The sequence below is a fragment of the Aptenodytes patagonicus genome, chromosome 1 (genome assembly GCF_965638725.1).
Source record: "Aptenodytes patagonicus chromosome 1, bAptPat1.pri.cur, whole genome shotgun sequence".
In the NCBI taxonomy this organism is placed as follows: domain Eukaryota; kingdom Metazoa; phylum Chordata; class Aves; order Sphenisciformes; family Spheniscidae; genus Aptenodytes; species Aptenodytes patagonicus.
The window spans coordinates 111,117,951-111,137,508 of NC_134949.1; the positions used below are offsets into that span (position 1 = coordinate 111,117,951).

The 19,558-nt window shown below is 36.5% G+C and overlaps 1 protein-coding gene across 2 annotated transcripts in view; it reads left to right on the forward strand.

Annotated features, from left to right (window-relative positions):
- Nucleotides 1-19,558, forward strand: part of GBE1 (1,4-alpha-glucan branching enzyme 1) — a 177,102-nt gene that overhangs the window by 150,643 nt on the left and 6,901 nt on the right. The window contains exons 15-16 of one of the 2 annotated variants that reach the window (XM_076351805.1): nt 13,851-13,970; nt 15,750-15,812. In XM_076351805.1, the coding sequence (XP_076207920.1) occupies nt 13,851-13,970; nt 15,750-15,812 (183 nt within the window). The remainder of the gene's footprint in view (nt 1-13,850; nt 13,971-15,749; nt 15,813-19,558) is intronic. The other variant, XM_076351814.1, reaches the window with a different exon arrangement.

A 19,558-nucleotide genomic window follows, 5' to 3' on the forward strand; every position in this document is an offset into this window, starting at 1 on the left:
CTCTCAGTTGAAAAGAGTATCTTATAAAGACACTTTGCTAGAATTGGGTGTGTTTGAACAAATAATTTAGCTGCTCCAAATTTGTAGTTTTAGCTTAAAAGCAGATTGAATGTATCTTCATCAGACTTCCCTGAAACAAAATTTAGGAAGTTTCAGTGGCTTCTGTTGACTGTTGAAATAAAAATCATAATGTTTCTTTTTAAACTGTTGTGCATAAAGAGGAGAAAATAACAAAGGAGTGAAAAGGAAAAAGCAAGTTTAACTTCGGTCAAAACCTTTTGATTTGGCTCCTAAGAATCTTTATTTTTTTGCTTTTCTCTTTGGCCTTTGAAATAAGTCTCATTTATGTTAATTAAGTTCTCTTTTTACCTGGGAAGCTTATTTATTATCCGTGTTAAAAAGGTCACTGTGTTCTCATCCAAGGCCATCACATGGGATGAACTGTTGGGATTTTTGTTCTAAAGGAAGTGCTTTTGACTGTATGCATCAAATAAGACAACGTGCCCTGATGCCTACAGCATAAAAATCTCACTTCTTCGTAGTGCCTGTTGCTAGCAAAGTCCTTGGACAGTAAGATGTCCGTAAACACATTGAACATACCTAAATTTCTCATTTCTGTTCTGTCTAGGAGAAAGTTAAGCAGTACTGTATCGACCAATTGCGTTCTCAGTATCTTTTCATTGGTAATGAAGACAGAAGCTCTCCATTATCCCATTCCTCTGTGTAAAAGTTTGCTTCTAACCCAAGGAAAGCCCTGGAGTTGTGGAACTACCATCAAGTGTATTAGAGAACTGCTGAAATTTAGTAATAGCTGGTATGTCATGCGCTTACAGGCTCGTCATCATAATCTCTTATTTTCAGGAAACTTCATCTTAGTTAAACTAGACATACCTAATACTTTGGCAGTAGAACTGAGAAGATGCAGATAGTCACTGAAACACTTCTCTGAAACTGAGCTCAAAAGCAGAATCACGCTATAGCAGTTCCTTAAGCATCCTCTACTTAGCTGAGTAGTGGTAATGAACTGTATGCATGGTGTTAAGTGACAGCAAATTTGAGGTATTGCAGTATGTGGTGAAAGAGAGTAACTAAAATTGCCTCACTTCTCACAGGTGAGGAGCCCATGTGTAGTATTTGTGATTCTGTTTGTAACAGCACACCCTAAAGATTCTGTATTCTATTCATAATCTCCTCTGGTTGCAAGATCAAACAGCAAAAGTTTTCATGTGGTGTCGTGGTTTAACCCCAGCCGGTAACTAAGCCCCACACAGCCGCTCGCTCACTCCCCCCCGGTGGGATGGGGGCGAGAATCGGAAGGGTAAAAGTGAGAAAACTCGTGGGTTGAGATAAAGACAGTTTAATAGGCAAAGCAAAAGCCGCGCACGCAAGCAAAGCAAAACAAGGAATTCATTCACTGCTTCCCATGGGCAGGCAGGTGTTCAGCCATCTCCAGGAAAGCAGGGCTCCATCACGCGTAATGGTGACTTGGGAAGACAAACGCCATCACTCTGAACGTGTCCCCCTTCCTCCTCCTTCCCCAGCTTTATATGCTGAGCATGACGTAATATAATATGGCATATCCCTCTGGTCAGTTGGGATGTGTCCCGGCTGTGTCCCCTCCCAACTGCGTGTGCACCCCCAGCCTCCTTGCTGGTGGGGTGGGGTGAGAAGCAGAAAAGGCCTTGACTCTGTGCAAGCACTGCTCAGCAGTAATGAAAACATCCCTGTGTTATCAGCACTGTTTCCCGCACAAATCCAAAACACAGCCCCATACTAGCTACTATGAAGAAAATTAACTCTATCCCAGCCAAAACCAGCACATGTGGGTGACAGTGCTGTTCAGATTTGGATCTACTTATTTTCTGTAGTGTTGGTAACTACGGAACTGTTAGCAGTAAGCAGGGGCTAACTTACACTATTTCTGTAATCTTATTAAGACTGGTAAAAGTGAGCCAGTGTAAAAGAAAAGGATGGCGTAATTTCCAGAGCATGAACGAGACAGAGGCTTTTGATACTTCAAGGAGGATTTGGCTTTATTTTTAGAACTGAAAGTTAAGGGTATCAAGTATTTTATCAACCACACAAGTCCATAGGAAGTCCATTTTATACTCCACCTAACCAGGAGAGATGCAAATTATGTGCGTTCATTTCTTTTAGACATGCTAAGTCTTTTGTGGCTGAGATTTCCAAACTATTAATCAAGAATAGCTGACTTGAACAATACTTTGCATCAGTTTATAAGCAACAAAAAAAAAAAATCACAAAGCTTTCTTATTGCAGCTCTGTCCCTTAGCGTGGTCAAACATTTATAGTATAGAAACAATGCAGAACTGTTTATGGTATCAGTTTTTAAATGAAATGTATCCCAAAGTTAACAACCACTATTACCATCCTATTCTACTTGCTTTCAGCATCCTTTCTTCTTCCCTGCCAACGTCCAGCAGGCTGAGTTTTAGTATCTGTTTTCTTTAAATATGTTGGGGTGTTTTAATGTTGACTAGCTTTCTTTCTAACTCTTGTCCTGCAATTAGAGCCATGAATTTTATGTATAGTTTTGTAATGGAACATTTTAACCTGAGATTTTCAAAAATATGTGTCCTATAATTAGGAAATGTGGTCACATGTGACATTAAATCTTCAGAACAACTTCTCCACTTTAAAAGGAATTCTTTATGATCCCTTTGGAACTTAAACATGAAGTAGAAGTACATAAAAACAAGAGTTTGTTGTTACTCTGGGTTTTTTTTAAGAAATTGGTGGATTTTTAATTTGATACTCCGAGGCCATTACTGAATAAGCAAAATGAATGAGCAAAATGCTATAATATATTGATTAAATTCTTTTTAATAAAAAGTGTATCTGAACGATAGTGGAAATTGTGGGAAATGTGATGTCCTTTCACTACCTAGGTTTAAGTTTGTTTAGTGGATTGAATTAGTTAAATTGGTGCATGTAACACTTGTCATTAAATTTGCCTTTATTAAGTGGATGGCTTTGGCATATCAGTATATTGTAGTAATATATATCACTAAGCTGTTGTCATATATAGCTTCTCAGGTATGTTACCAGATATGTTACAAGATACAGAGCTTCCTGCCTCTCTGGCCTACATTTTTGTAGGCGTTCCTCTGTTCTGATCTCGCGGAAAATATCATTCTTCTTTCAGCTGTTCTTTATTTGTAGGCTGTTGGCATAGCAAACCTTGTTGTACTTTTATAAGAGAAGTGGTAGTCAGTAGACATTACAGTCTAAAGTCCTTCTGGTCCCATTTGGTTTGGAAGATCTTTTTCTGAACAGTCAGCCAGTCAAAAGCTTTATGAAGAGTCACAGCCAGCTTGGAGTCAGTTTTTCCTTCCTTTTTAGACTGCAGTTTTCTCTCTTGACTTATTTTCCTTGACGCTAGGTTGCTCCATTCTACGTCTTGTTATCCTAAGATCGTGTACCCTAGTGGGAGACGTTGAAGGACTGAGACCTTAATTTTACATGTGAGCACAGAAGTCCCTAAATGTGGTTGAGCAATATGAATCGCTACTAGCTTATCTCTATTTGTATCTTGACATTTCATGCTCTCATATACTTCTAAAGTGCAAAAAGGAAAAAAGAGTCATGGGAAGAAATGGTTACTTTGTTACAAATATTGCCATTTTTACATGGCATAACATATCAAAGCGTTGTAATGCTAGAGTGAATGAATACCAGTCGTACACCTACTGTTGGCATGAACTTAGGGTGCGTAAAGACATTTGAAGTCAGAGTTGTCCATAAGCAAACAGCTAGATGAGACCTGAGGTATCACAAATATTGCCATCAAAATGCTACAAAAGTATACTTTAAAAAAAAAACATTAATTCAGGCTTTCTGACCTGTGCAGCCTGCACCTAGAGCTTCTAATGAGCAAGTAAGGTCACTCGAATGAGTGAGTCACTGGCGTGCGATTGCTGAAGGCAAAGATGCGGCTTTGCAGGCTGCTTTGAAGTGCAGTTATGTAACTGTCCCTGCCTGTTAGAATTCAGGGGGTATCCGGCACGTGGAGACAAAGGACTTAATTTAGGATCCGCCAAATGCCATTTTCTATCAAGGTAGTTGATATGTTAAGGTTAATAGGTGTGAATGAGAAATATAGCATACTAATGTGGGAATGCAGCTTTGATCTCCATAGGAAAAGAAACAGGCTTCCAGCACCGTGAGTCTGTGTAACTATTAGAGCGGCATGTGCTATTGCCCAATTTGTGTTTCATTATGTGAAGGAAAACGGAAAACATTCCTATGCTCATGCTGGATTTTTACTTCATAAATTGTGCTCTTGCAGAAGCCTTTTTGTGAGAAACAGGCAGCTTGAGCTAACAAATTATTTCTGCCTAATTTGCTTCAGTTTGGAAAAAGATGAATAATCAACATCTAGGTCAGCTGTCTCTGGTTCTGATTGTTGATAAAATTTTGAGTGTTAACAGGGAAACCATTTATAAGTTTCCTTTTTTTTGGTTTGTTTTTTTTTTTTTTGATACTGACTAGACCTTTCTGTGGGGTAGAAGTTGATTCCAAGGCCTGTCTGCAGTAAAAATTCAATACAGAAACCTTGTTTCCTCTGTTCAAAAGGAATGTGGCTAAAAGGAGGGGGAAAGAACAGGAAAGGGGCTTTGATTTGTTTTCCATTTAAGTTATTACATCAACCACAATAATTTCAAAATAACCTCCCCCACTTTTGTAGTCAGATCTATTCCCCTATGTCCCTATTTTTGCTATCAGAATGTTTTTCTTAATGTTTAACTGAAATCTGTCTTACAATTTAGGTACTGTTTGTTATCAGTCCTATTTTTAAAGGAGGAGAGATTTCCTTTCTGTTTTGATGGCACTGCAGTCACTTTTTTTTGATCTTCTCTTGTTAAAGTTTTTCAGCCATTCTCCTGAAATTAGTTTTTCTTGAAGTTCAGTGCCAAAAGCAAGTCACGGTTCTGACAGTTTACCGAAGCTGAAGAAATAGGCAGATTCATGGTGTTGAAAATTCAAATCCTACGTGATGTTTGTGCCAAGACATGTTCCATTTGTGATATGCTAGTTTGCAGTATCTCCTGACTGTTTCCTTCTCATCGTTATTTGTTACCCCACAGTTAAATAACTCTTATTCCTATCAGTGTAACATTTTGCATTTATCCCAACTGAACATACCCTGTTTCACCCTGGGCCATTTCTTGAATTTACTCTGGTCCTATGGCCTACTTGAAGCCACTGTAAACTTTGCCATCTGCAAAATAATAATAATAATAGTAATAATATTACTAGCGTGGACAAAATATGTGAATGGAAATGTGTTTGTGAAAGCTCTAGCAGAAGCAACAAAATGAGGATTAAAAGAATGGCCTGCATTGATAATGGACAATACTGTTTCTAGCAGTAAAACAAAGGAGGTTGTTTTTTTTTTCCATGTCAAGACAAGGAGGTAGGTACTCTGATAAGTGTCACCATCTCTGCTGTGGCCCAGATGACTTGTCAGAGGACCCTACAGCCTAACAGCAGTGGGATAGCAACAGGGTTTAATATACGCTATTCCTTTTCCCATTAGTTCAGTAGGAAAACAGGCATGTTTCAAGTGAACAAGGATAAGCAGACAGTGAACAGCAACCTTTCCTAATACTTATGGAGACTGCAGTAAGGGAGATTCTGGAGCAAAGAACAGATCATAACAACTGTCATCTTTCTGAGGGTGTAAAAGATTTGTCCAAAAGCTGGGTCCTCATCATGAATCAAGAAGAACCTAAGAGACTTAATGAAGACTCAGTAACTGACATACCTTGTCGTCACCGTTGTATCCATGTGCCGGACCACTTGGGCACAGGTGCCTTGGTATGAGAGCGAATGAAATCTATGACAGAATGAATGTGAGTGGGTAAAAGCAACTTCCTTAAAGATTTCAGGAATAACTCCTTTCCTTTCCATAAGATCCCACGCTGATTTTTGTTAAGCAATTTTTCTGCAGTGTTGGAAGTCTCATTAAAATTAAGCGCGCGCTCTCTCTCTCTCTCTCCACCCCCCTCTCTCTCCCCCCCACCCCCTTTTTTTTTTACAGGGCTTGTTATCTTGGCACAAAAGGACATCAGCATTTTATGTTCATGATTACCAACAAATATGGATTTACGTACCTCCAGATTTACATTTAGTTTAAGCAAAAAGCGTCCATATTTGGTTGAAGCAAAAAGGTATAGTTACCCCCCTCCTCCTCAGTACTGTGCCATGAGTTAAGTGCTAAATGGCTTCAACTATCCTAAACATCCTGAGCTGAAGTTCATCAGGCCAAGGTGTTTAATTTAATTAGAAAATTCATCCAAATACTCTCTAGTATGCTTTTTCTCAGTTGTAGGTTGACCCCTTAGTCTTCTCTAAAATTAGGTGTGTGTAGAGAGGAGGAACAGAGGTACCCTTCATCTTGAAATTAATTATGCTAGTTACCTGCTTTTTCAGTGAAATTTCAAGAATTATTTAAAAAAAAAGGGTTTAACCACTTTAGGTTCTTTACAGTCTTCCTTGCAGCTGTACTTCCCTTCATCTTCCCTGTGCTTATGGTGCATTTAATGACTGAGTTCCTGTTTTCCGTAATGCATCTTGATAACGTATCACTTTGTCCCTTTAACTTCTTTGTTACTATCTTTGTATTCTTTTACGCCTAGCTTGAAAATCTAGTTGCTACTTTCTTTAGGCTTATTTCTAGGGTACGAGGTGAATGAAAAATTCATTAATTAGCCATATTGATCTGTGGCTATATTTCTTGTTCTGCATGCATATTAATAATTCATAAATTATGCTTCTGCCCATAGCTTGCTTTTTACAAAATAATTTCTTCGAGAAATTGTTGGTCTTTGGTATCCTTTCCCTTTCTTTTGATCCATCTTGAGAATAATGATTGTCAGTTCTACAGCTGTTGGTGTGCCTGGCTTTCCTTTTTCTCGTTTTGTTTCTTGTCTTCACTTGTTGCCAGGATATCTTCTTTTATTTTAACAGGTAGCATTTTGTCAATGAAAATTGCTGCCAGGACAGCAGTACGTGAAAGTTATATGTAATTTTCATTGTCATCCTCATTGTTTTTCCATCTGGGTGCTTTCATCCAACAGCTTTTCTACGTACTTTTGAAAAACAGGCAATGAATAGCATTTTCTACCAGGTATCTTTTGCTGTTGGAAAAATGTAGATCATGGTGCCAGTAAATCCAATCTAAAACTCAATCGGAGTATCTAATGGGGATGGGGATTATTGCGATCTTGGTACTACTTTCCTAGCTACAAGTCTAATAGGAGAGATCTTGCCTTTCCTAAAAGAAACTTGTCCACAGTGCTGACAGTCAAGCAAGTGTTGGAACAGGTTGCCTAGAGAGGTTTTGCAGGCTCCGTCTTTGGATGTTTTCAAGAGCTTACTGGATAAAGCCCTGAGCAATCTGGTCTGACGCTGTAGCTGACTTCCAGAGGTCCCTTCCCGCTTGAGTCGTCGTCGGTCCCATCCCTATGATCCCATCCTATGATTTGTGATCCTTGTGTTTTCTCCTTCAGACTTGCTTATGATACTGCGCCCTAACCTTCTGTGGGTAAACTCCCGTGGTAAGTGGAGGTCACCTTTCTTGCCTAGATGAGCTCTTTTCTCTCATTAACTTGCAGCTTTTTAGCAGTGGCTTTCTTAAATAGCAGCTTTTCACAGCTTTTTGTCTTACTTCTATCAGAAAAGTTCTTAAAGATGAGTAAAGATTTAAAACAAACAAACAAAAAACCAAAACCCAAATCCACAACACCCTCCACCCCCCAAAAAAACACCCCACAGCCACAAAAAACTGGCTTTGAATCATGAACCAAAGCATGATAAGGGTTGATGATGAGGAGAACTCCAAAAGCATACTCCCAAGCCCATCTTAAATGTTAAGATTTACTTTCTGATTCCTCGACTTTCTCACATTGAACACGAGGATCCAGTGAACGCACGGAGTAGCGGAAAATTCAGTTTGTGCTTTCTGTCTGGCAGCTGTACCACTAAAGGTAAGCATCAGTTCCATAAGACTGACTCTCTGCTCCCAGTTCAATGTGTATGTCTAAGCATACAAGAGGTAAGACACGGTCAACAAAATGGCACTTTTAAAGCATTGCACTTGGCTTTTTCATACATTATATCTCTAATTCTGTGTGCAGTCAGTTTCAGTTTTGAAGTAAGAGATGGTGAATTAAGTCATTGTATGAACGACCCTGAATTGAAGTAATTCCATTTTCATTTTTTCCTTAGAATAGCCCTGGGTTGCATCTTCAAGGTGAACAAACAGATACACACAGAGCCCTGCCTAGGGAATATAGTAAGTTCTCAAAGTAAAACCAGGGAGGGTTTTGCTTCTGTCTCCTGAGACAGATTCACCTAGAGAAAATTAACGTGATACCTTATATATCTGAATCTCTGGTTGTACCTAAAAAAGAGAAAAATGTGCCTAAGTAAAGAAAAAATGTAATTTCAGATATGTATTTTACTGGTGCATTTAAGGGCACTTTCACATCTGCTAGTGATTGATAACTATGAAAGCTTCAAATAAAATATGAAACCTACATCTGTGACCTTCGTGTTTTGCCTTGTGTAGTTTCCCATTTTGAATTGCTGAAGTACTGTAAAAAACAGGAGAAGCTATTTTTGTGTTTAATTTTCTAAATCAAAGTAGTACAAGGAAATCTTGGTGCGTTAATGATAGGTTTCTAATCTGTACTTCATAAGGGTTGCTCCTTAGTAATTTGTAGTCTTCTACATTGTTGACTTAGAGTGACTTTTTTTAATGAGCAAAGTTGGAAAGACTTGTATATTCAGCTGTTAAATGCCAGTGTGAGTTATTCTACATTGCTTTGCCAGTTTATTCAGCCTGACCCCTGAGAATCCATTTATTACAACATTGAAGATCATTCAGATGTAGGCTGCTTGTATGCTAGTTGCTAAAACAAGACTAAGGAGAAATGCTGGTACAATACTTGTAAGCTGGCCTTTGATTTTCATCTAAGATGGGCAAAAATATTTTCCAAGAGTTTGAGGGTTGGATTTGTCAAAATACATCCAACACATTAAAGACTTTATTTAGAAGTTTTTATCTTATGCCATCTCTGTATATGTTGCTAATAAACTAACCACGCTAAGAAGCCGTTTAACACTCAGCATCAGATGGAGTCAGCCTTGGTGTTGCCACTACAGTGGCCAATACTTTAACATTAAAATTACAGTGACTGGTCGCTCTAGCACTTTATTTGCATTTTCTACTGTCACCACTGCTTCTTAATGTTTTTGCAAGAGGTAGAATCTGAAAACATGCTGCTTTCACCAGTGTATATATATTTTTAACTTCTAGAAGAAGGTATATAGAACATCTAGGCAGACATGTTGATTTAGAAACCTTTTAGTTAATTTTAAATTTGGAATTTTTTTCTGCGTTTGGGGGTTTATTTTTTAATTCTTCCTTGAACAGTGCTTGAGCTGTTTTAACTCAGTGTCTTGTTTCAATAATGATAGAAATTTTCAGCACTTTGGTATTACACAGCACTGTTAATGATTGAGGAAAAGAAATTTTCTTTTAGTCTACTATTTTATAACTTGTATTTGAAAGAAGAAAGCCTTTCTGTAATACATGTTTCTGGATTAGAGTGCTGGGTCAAAATTGATACAGGAACTTTTTAACTTTTTCCCTAAGAAATTTTATTTCCTTTCTCCGTTTCTCCACATTTAAAAAGCTCTCTTTCTCTGTGATGCATAGTATAAGTTCTCATGTGGAGGGTGCAAACTGGCTGTTGTTGTTACAGGAATTCTGGAGCCTCTTTTTCTTCAAAAATCCACGACAATGAATTTCGGGCTGGAGTGGAGAGGGATTTTTTTTTTTTTCCCCTGCATTCTTACATGGTGTGGCAAATGCCCTAGTTATATCTCTTTGCTTTTTGTATATATCTCTTGCTTTTTGTACAGCTTTTACTTATATATTTTGAACAATAAGTAAATATATGAAACTATCTAGTGAGAGATAGGCTTCTTAAGAAAAGAGAGTCTTTTCTATGTTGTGTGCTACTATGACAGCATATTCCCTTAGGAAATCCTGAAAAAGGCTTTATGGGAAAGTTGTTTGGTTTATACAAACGAACAAAAAGCACCCAAAGCTTTCTCTGTACACCCTAAACAAAGCATCTAGGGTTACCTTTAGCCATTACTTTTGTGAGCAAATCCTTTAATCCACGTAGATCTAATGAAAATTAGTAAATTTAATCTTGTCATATAGTTATAATTTCCAGCTGGATTAGGCATAGGATCATGCCAGTGTTACTATCATTGCCACTATAACTGGTTCAGGACAGCCAGCTGATCCCAAGACTGGTTAAAGGATCAAAAGCTTTTCAAAAGCGTTCCCGTGTCTTCTGTTGTCCATACACTTCTTTCTTTGTAGCTTAAATTCACAGACAGAAATTACGTGTTTCAGCACAATCTTTGATCCTTTTTGGTCTGTGCTTTTATCTTTGTCCCATCTGTATTGCCAGAACCATATCCTTTCGTTTTTAGCCAAGAAATGGTAGCAACGGATAAAAATGAAATCTTTATTAGGTATTCTTTTCTATATTGAGAAGTGCAGTGAAGAAATGAGAGCTGATTTACATATGAGTTAAAAAGAAAATAAATATTTATGTACACACCCATGCTCTAGTTGCACGCCTGGAAAGCACCAGAGAACCAGAAGTATGGACGCTTAAACATTTCATTGTACCATAAAGTCAAAACTATAACTGTTCCTCATCCTGATTTTAAAACAGATTATGAAGGGTGAAGATGAAACCATCAGGATCACCTACAGTCTTTTTGTATATGTTTGGTTACCCTTCCTACATGTCCAGTCTTGCTCAGTTGTGTCCAGACTTTCTAACTTGATGGGTAACCTGTCACATAGGTAATCTCTGAAATAGGGCTGTCATATATAGTACAGAGGACCCAATGTACTTAATATTATTTCAATGTATTTGATTTGTGATAGACGTTTATGTGAGTCAAACCAGACCATAGAGAAAACAGTAGTTTCTTTATAAATACTTAGTAAGCCTTACATCGTTTTACAACTGGTCAGTAGAAATTCTTACCTGCTCTTCTGTAAAGCTCTTAATTATGCTGGACCATCACCCCCACAAATAGCACTTGGATTCTTTTATCAATAGTAAGGGTTGAGGAACAAAATACAAATTATCCTATTTTATGATTTGTATTTACTTAGTGGTGGTTTATGTGTCATTAAACATGCATAAGATTAAATAAAAAATTGTGTTAAAATATGTATTTCAAAACATCTTAAAAGCATAGTAATTCAGTAATTGATGAGGTAGATAATTACAGCCTTTCCATTTCCAGCTCTATCTATACAAGAGTTCATTGCTTTTGCTACTCTCCTCCACCGTAGTGGTTACGAAATTTAGTCAGAGCATCAAACTGAACAGAAATCGGGCTTTTTTTCGGTCAGACTACAGGTTAGCATTTCCAGCACTCTGTTGCTGAAACAAAAGAGACCCCACTGCAAAAGAAAATATTTCTATTATGTGCTTAATTAAAATGCACAACTGTTGTTTAATGGTTTCATGAAAGTAGTCTTCAAAAACCTAGATGCTTGTAAAATTCTGAAATGTGAAAAGTGGCATTTCTGTGAGGTTTAAGTTGGAAGGCAAATGGGCATGTTTACCAAAATAGTTATTTTTCCCTGAGAAATATCAAATTTATGAAGATCTTAAAATTCTTTTTGACCCCATTATTCAGGATCTGGTTAACAGTATTTATGCCAAATATACTATGTTGCAAGGTGTGGAGAGGCAGTGATACTAGCTTGTATTACTAGAGAGCACTGCTAGATAGCCTGGATTAAGGAACTGAGGTAAACTTTTTTAAAATTAGCATAGCCATAACAATTGCATTTGCTGTAAATAGTTCTAAAGGAATCATTAGAGATGTCAGGGCTTTCAGCAACATTGATAAATTATTAAATTTAATGTATAATGTAGATCACAGAAGCAAAGAGTGAAATGCTTGAGGGAGACATTCCCCTGCCATGTTAATAAAATATACAGTGGACTAGTAGCAGCCATTGCTGATGCTGGGTTTGAAAGGGCACTGGAGAGAGTAACTAGAAGTTGTAGTTTGTATTTTTGTATGTTGTACATGACAAGTACATGACATACAAGTGAATGGTAATTTGAATGTGTTTATAAACTAAAGGTGGGGGGAGGTGTGTATGTAGTGCACATATAAGGCATTGAGGACTAAAGCTGGCAAAGTATAATTCTCCTAACAAACACGAAGATTTTGCCAGAGAATGTGGTGATCTGCTGTTTCTCCCTTTGGGCACCTGCCCTCTAGAAATCCACAACTAACTTGGCAGTTCTGGATCTTTCTCTCATTTTGCTGCAAATACTTGTGGGGAAGGGATTACTTCACGTTATTGATTTGGTAGCTAATTGGCAGCTTTGCTTTTTTCCTCATGTGCATCTATTTTTCTTCTTCTTTGCCTTCTGTCAGCAAAACCTGTGCAATCTTCTAAACTGAGATATCTTAGAGTAAATTTGCAGTTACTTTTAGTTTAGGCTACTTTTTGTGTTATGTCATGCTTCAGTCTGTCTTGTTGCTAAAGATTTAAATCAGTAAGACTGGTGGTTGGGAAATTTCCTAAACTCATCTGATAGAAAGAGAGTAGTGGTAAAAGACTTAAAGACAATCCTGTTAATGTCAAAATCCTTAGCAAACACAGAAGCCAAAGAGCAGTTTAAGAACCACTGACTTGAAAGAGTGTTGCCTCACTCTTCCCTAATCCTATTAAATACAAGCTCTAGCAAAATAAGATTATTCCATGGCTTAAAATTAAGGAAGCAAATTGTGGATTATAGAGCACTGTTATTTCCTTCTCTCTGTTTTGGGTGGTGGGGAGTGGAGGTTGAGGCTTTCTGTTGTAACTTTAGGAGGAAAAAGTATGTTTTAATTATGTCCAAACAAGAAGTTCAAAGGTACTTAAATAATCATAAAACATTCTATTTGTTGTTGTCCTAAGTAAGAAGAAATTGACTTTCGAATATGTGTTAGCTCTTTATTTCCCCATTTATTTCCTTACATTTTCTGATTTTCTTCTTTCAAAGTTATTTTATCTTTTAGTTTTTGCTAAATCTGTTTGAATCCTATTAAGTATTTGTACAGGTTTTCCAACTCATTGTTACACGTTGTTAAGTAACTCATCCCATTTTAACAACTGCAGTCAGAATGTTTGTCTCTTAAAAGATCTTCTATGAAATTTAAGCTTTCTTTTGTTCCTCTGTGCTATAATAATTCAAACTCTTTTCTGAAAAACTCTCAAAGGAGTTGTGGGCTTTTCTTCTGTAAAATTATATGCTTTTCTCATTAACACTTGATCAGATTCTGACAGACTGTAAAATATTGCTAAACACCAATTGATTTTGACGGTCACAATTACGTAAATTCTTAAATGCAGTTCAAATCCACTCATTTTGTTTAGTGGTACATTTTTTAGTCTAGTTCATCACATGAAGTCTTACGCATAGCTACTGTAATACTATAAACTCCCATAAATTCATGGAAGATTCCAGAAGAGACTGGAAGGTACTTTATTTACTATGCTAAGAGGAAATTTTCAAGACAAAATGTCGTCAACTTCTATATGTTCTGTATATTTTTCCACTCTTAAGTTTTCTTAGATTTTTTTTTTATTATTATTTTTGCTTTATATTGAGTATATTAGCATGAATTATGTTGCAGCAGTTCTTCTAGGTTTTTTGCTTTGATTTATTTCCCATTTAACAGTAATTTGGCATAGTTCCTTAATAGTCATTTTTAAGTATAAAATCCTTCTGGATTCTGATGCTGCAGAATATGGAGGGCATCAAAGGCTGGACCACAGTGCAGAGTACTTCTCTGAAGAATATCCTCACAATGATCGACCTAATTCACTTATGGTAAGTAAGATTTTTTTTTCATTCTACTTTCATCTGAATAATTTTTTTAAAATTCTTTGGACAAATACGGAGTCTATTCTAGGAGTGTTTTGGGGGGATGGGTTTTTTTAAATTTATTTTCTGAAATTAGCCTTTGTATGAATACAGTAGAGATGACAATGTTATGATTTGATCATGACCTCTAATGTTAACTGATTTTTCTCTTCTGATATTACATTTAAATTTTCATGCACTCTTGCAGTGTCTGGCACACAATGTTCCTCGCCAACATGCATGAAAACCTTCTAACATGCTTTTGAATTGTCATTTTTAATATCATCATTTGCTTTATTTTCATGTCAGAGAAACTCCATCTTCATGCTTGCTTTGTGATTTAAAGCTCTGTAGAAACTGAATCTTGTGTTGCTTTCTTAAAATCATTTGCTTAACTTCACAAACACGAATTAGAGCAAATCATGTGTTTGCCAACTGGCTTTCTCATCCTCAATTTACAGAAGGACTTTGCAAAATGGAACAGACCTCTGTTCACATCAAGAATTTCAAGAATTTCCAATCCTAAAGTGATATGAATAATGGATAAAGTCTTTCCCACAAATCACTTCAGATGAAGTGGGAGGCATATCCTTGCGTTCAATTTCTGTTAGGTGAGATGGTGACTAATAAAAATGACCTGTCTTCATTACTCTTGAAATCATAATCACTTACCACAATTATTTTAAAAATGTCATTTTCCCCATTCTTTATATATTTATATGCATACATATATATACACATTTCCCATTCTTTACATATGTATTCACATATGTGTATGCGTGTATATGTTCGCAAGCACAACAGAATAAGATTCAAAAAGGCCATGAATTAAGGCAGAGTTCACTGAAAAAGTTCTGAGAACGCTTATATCGCTGACTAGATTTTCATATCTAAAACATATACATGGGTGAAGGGGTGTGTATCTCTATGTGTAGGTATATCTGTACACATAAACACCTGTAAATAAGTTACACTTGTAATCTTCACAGGCTACAAAAACAGAGTATCTGCACTGATTTGTGTGGGCCACTCCTCTTCCATGACAGAATGGAGACATCAATTTCTAGTGTCACATCTTAACATCTCTCATGAGATCTAAACTCCTGAGAATTACTGTCACTTTTAATCTATCTCTTTCACTCACACTCACCCTATTTCAGTGTATTCAGGGTATTGGCATTTCTCTTGTTTGCTTGTTTTAAAATAGTTTCATTACATGAAAGAATTCTTGTGCTTTCATCATGCTTGGTGTAAAGGATCTTGGGAACATTTTTTTTTTTAACGTATCTGTATGTGGCAATGCCCTCATAGTGCGGGTAAGTGTCTATGCTCATTTGCACACAAAGAAATTAAGGGTCTAAGATCCCATTCCTGAAGGTGATGTAGCAAACTAATGCTTCCAGAATTCTTGCTTCGTGTGTCCAATTCAAATACCTTGCTTTGGTGATTGGAGAGCATCTTAATTATCTACCACTAACTTAACTTTTGCAAGCCAATTAACTGTAATTTGGAATGTATATTTCACATTTAGACTTTTAGATGGTGAGTGCAAGACATTCAAGACAGAAAAAAATGCAACAAAGTGCGAAGATGCAATTTGCTAGGAGCATGTGGAAGATAAGGCATGTGACAAGCAAAGCAGCAAATGCACTTTTGCGGCATAAACTGTGGCATGGCAATGGCACTTCTGGGTCAGAAAGAAACGCAGCAGCGTGGGTCACGTTAACTTTCTTTTATGTCCTTCAGCAATGCAATTCACAGACCACCTTCAGCCAACACCCCAGAAGATGCCACAGGCACCACATAGAGGTAAAATGCTAGTAAAAGGACGCCAAGTAAAAGTAATTGGGGAAAAAATTCTGGAAAACCTGACTAAATTCAGCAAGATAGAACTCCAAGTAAGAAGGAACAAAATTACAGTAAATACCTCCAGCTGCTATTTTACAATGAACCAGCAATGTTTTACTTTAAATAGCAATTTACATCCCAATTCTTGGGTAATTGGTTATCCTTGGGAGTTGCTTTAGTCTTAGCTGAAGTTTCTAAAATCCAAGTAGAAGTCTTCCCTTCAAATTTCTTTTCAAAAAACTTATGATGCCACCCCAATAAACCCATAAAGGTTCTTTTCCTGCTTTTTAACAATTATCGTATTCCCTTTCCATAATGCATGAGACTTAAGTTTCTTCTTTCAAAAATTTTAGTTCCTCCTCCACCACAAACTTCAAAGAACTATTTTTTTTAATGACCGATGCACCTCCCTTAAGGTGTGCAAGTAAACATTGTCAGCAAAACACGCCCAGAGGACTCTGAAAAAATGAAATCACATGCAATGATTATGCTGCTCAAGTCAAGCTTAAATAGCACACAAATGTGTTACAAAAATAGAAGATTAGATGTGACATGATTCATTCTAGAAACATCACCTAATGAAAGAAATATTCAAAGTGACATAGCAAAATGAGAAGAAAGGAGATATGAAATTCCTGGAGCAAAGAACCCTGGATGAAGAGGAAGCTTTGTAAGCACCGTTAGGCATTTCACTATAAAATTTTGTTGATGAACAGATGATGATTCAAGTTTGTTCAGTAACGCTGTAGAGGGCCAGATTTCAAAATCATCAGACACACGTTGAAAACTCCATAGAAAAATGCACAAAAAATGTCCTTTGTAATATGACCGATTTAAATAATAATTATAATCTAATTTTTCCATTTCACTGCTTGCTCTGTTCTGGATTGTTAACAAATATATGAAATGTACATAACTTTCCACGTAATCAAACTTTCTAATAACAAGCAGTTAACCACTTTGTCATTGTAAAAACAGACTCCTTTTACCACGGTTTTATTTCTGTTTACATCTCTGCTGTGGTATTCTGCTAATAATCTTTTTTGAGATATGTTTTATCAAAGTTGTGTGCTTTTTCAATGGTTCTATAAACTTTTAGTTTTGCTTATGTCTTATCATCCCTTTGCAAGATGTAAATTAAGTGCTGCACACACATTTCAACTCCTGTCGGATCCTAGTGCCCCTTTATGTACAGTCATTTGTTGATACCTTACTTTGTTGTTGTAGTTGGATGTGAAACTTAGATTTGGGTTGGGGGGGGAAGAAAAAGAACTGTTTTTAAAAACACTCATCATTCAAAATGTTTTGTCAGTCTTTTCTAAGGCATCCGACTTGACTGAATTTTACTGTAAAATGTAACTAGATATCAATGTGTGTCCTACTAACTTCAAGATTTTTGTACCACACCAAAAGTTAGCATTTATAGGAAAACGGTGGGGTTTAGTCTTTGATACTTTGTACACCAACAGAACTGAGTAATTGGCAGGCTAAATGGAATAGTGCAGAATATGTTTTATCATTGGCAAAGTAGTATGTAGTTTATTGAGAAATATAATTGTTTAACATATTTCAGCTTTTATAGATTTACTCTTTCTGTAGTTCTTTCCAATTAGTTAAAAAATAAATAGATGTCGAAGTATTCCTTTCCCCCTGCCACCAATACTGTTTTTTTCTGATTCTCTATCTTTGGCCTCCACTGATACAATCTTTTCACATTAAATGAAACTGAAATTATAGACTTTCTTTTAAGAATGTTCTTATTGCTGGGTTGGGTTTTTAACCTTGACCTTAATATATACTAGTCAATGTTAAAGTGCAACTTTCTGCTTCCTTGAGCCTATTGACAAATTAAAATATTCACATAGACTGAAATGGTCTAAAAGCTTTTAGTGACCTTAGGTTTGAAAAAACTCATTTGAGTAACTTTCATGATAAAGATTTATGTATTGAATTTTCAGGGACTGATGTAGTCTTTAACTGTTTTCTCCCCTGACATGCACAGATATACAGAAAGAATGTTAGTAGTTAGAAAATTAACTGTTTTAACTAGGGGAATCAGTAAGACTTTAATGCTAGCAAGCTCTTTTGTTATTTTAACCTCTTGATGATTAAGACATATAAATTTATTTGCTCATATTCATTGATCGTTTGACTTCTTAAAACAAACAAAAACCACAATCAAGTGTAATGATTCCAAAGTTATTCTGTTAGTCATTTTCTTTCATCCTATCATATTTTTCAGTCTGCTTGTTTGTGTTTGCCAGGGTTTTTTTGTTGTCTTTTTAAAGTACTCTTTCTTAACCTGAAGAAAGAGTGCAGAAGATAATGAGGAGAAATTTTGAGATACAGCCTGTGCCGTATATGGACTTTTTTGCATAAATGAAGCAAGACAGTCTGAGAAATGATTTTCTGCATATTCATGCTGTACAGCTGTAAATTGAAAAACAAATTGGAAGGCAGAACTTCACATTATTTTAAGCATACCTTCTTTGTCATATGCAATATCTAGCAAAATGAAATCTGTAATGTCTGAGGTTTTATATAACAAATTATAGTCAGAAAGCAAAAGCTATCATGTATCTTATTCATTGATGGTTAATTATATTCTCAGAATAGTGTCACTGTCTGACAATTAGTAGTGATACAGAGACATGAGATTGTCTAAAGCCCTCATTTTAATTAAAAGTTTTGGAAAATGTTGGCACAGACTCTTGTGACATTGCCTTCTGCATCTACCAGCTGCAATATGCACTATCAAATATTTTTTCTGCAGTGCCTGATCTAGCTCTGAGTTCCAGTAGTTCTCCCATCTGTTGCAAAATGACCTTGAAATGATTTTTAGGGCTTGGTGTTTTCCAGCCCTGAAAGTGGGATGAAGAGCAGTTCATTGCAGTTCCAGCCAATTTCAGTTGTGCTTGCACCTGGTACTGAATCTAGTCTGACAGATCTGAAAGTAGCAGTTGTCATTTGCAGAACTTCTTGCGTGTGGGGTTTTAGATACATTTGGAGATTGCTGTGTATTATAGTCCTCTCCCAAAATATCAAAGGTGAGCTTCCTGCTTATAACTGCTGTTGTTCACAAGTGCTTCATGTATTTGGTATTCCTGTATTCTTCTTAGCTTCTCTAATCTCTCGTTTCTTGAAATTACCTGGATATTTACAGCAAAAAAGTATAAAGAGTAAGCATTTGTATGGCTGAAAAGCATCATATATGTTCCTGGCAAGTAGTAGTAGTAGTACCAGTTGTTCTTCCCTGTTTGTGAGATAGCCTACATGAATGGACTACGATCTTGATAGAACACCATGTATGTTGGTGGAAAATAGGTTGATTGTAATAAGCGGGTTTTTGTCTCCGTATTAGTAGCTGTACTATTTTAGTGCCAGAAGCCTTGATCTGTGTGGGATTTACCTAGTTTCAGACAGTGTAACTGCCTCATAGTTTAAATGGACATGCAGTATAGAAAGGTCAGAGGCGATAACAAAAAACAATTTTGTATGTATTTGACTTATAAACAACATTCCTATCCTCCATCATCGTCTCTGTTAGCACATCTGCCTGTGAAGTCAACCACAATTATTCCACTTTATTCCTGCTGAATACTCCATTGAGAATAAAAAGGCTTCCAATGATAGTTTGATGACTAAAGGTTTGAATGTTAACTTTGTCAAAAATTTTTATTCACAGCTGAGTCACGCTAACTCTGTCC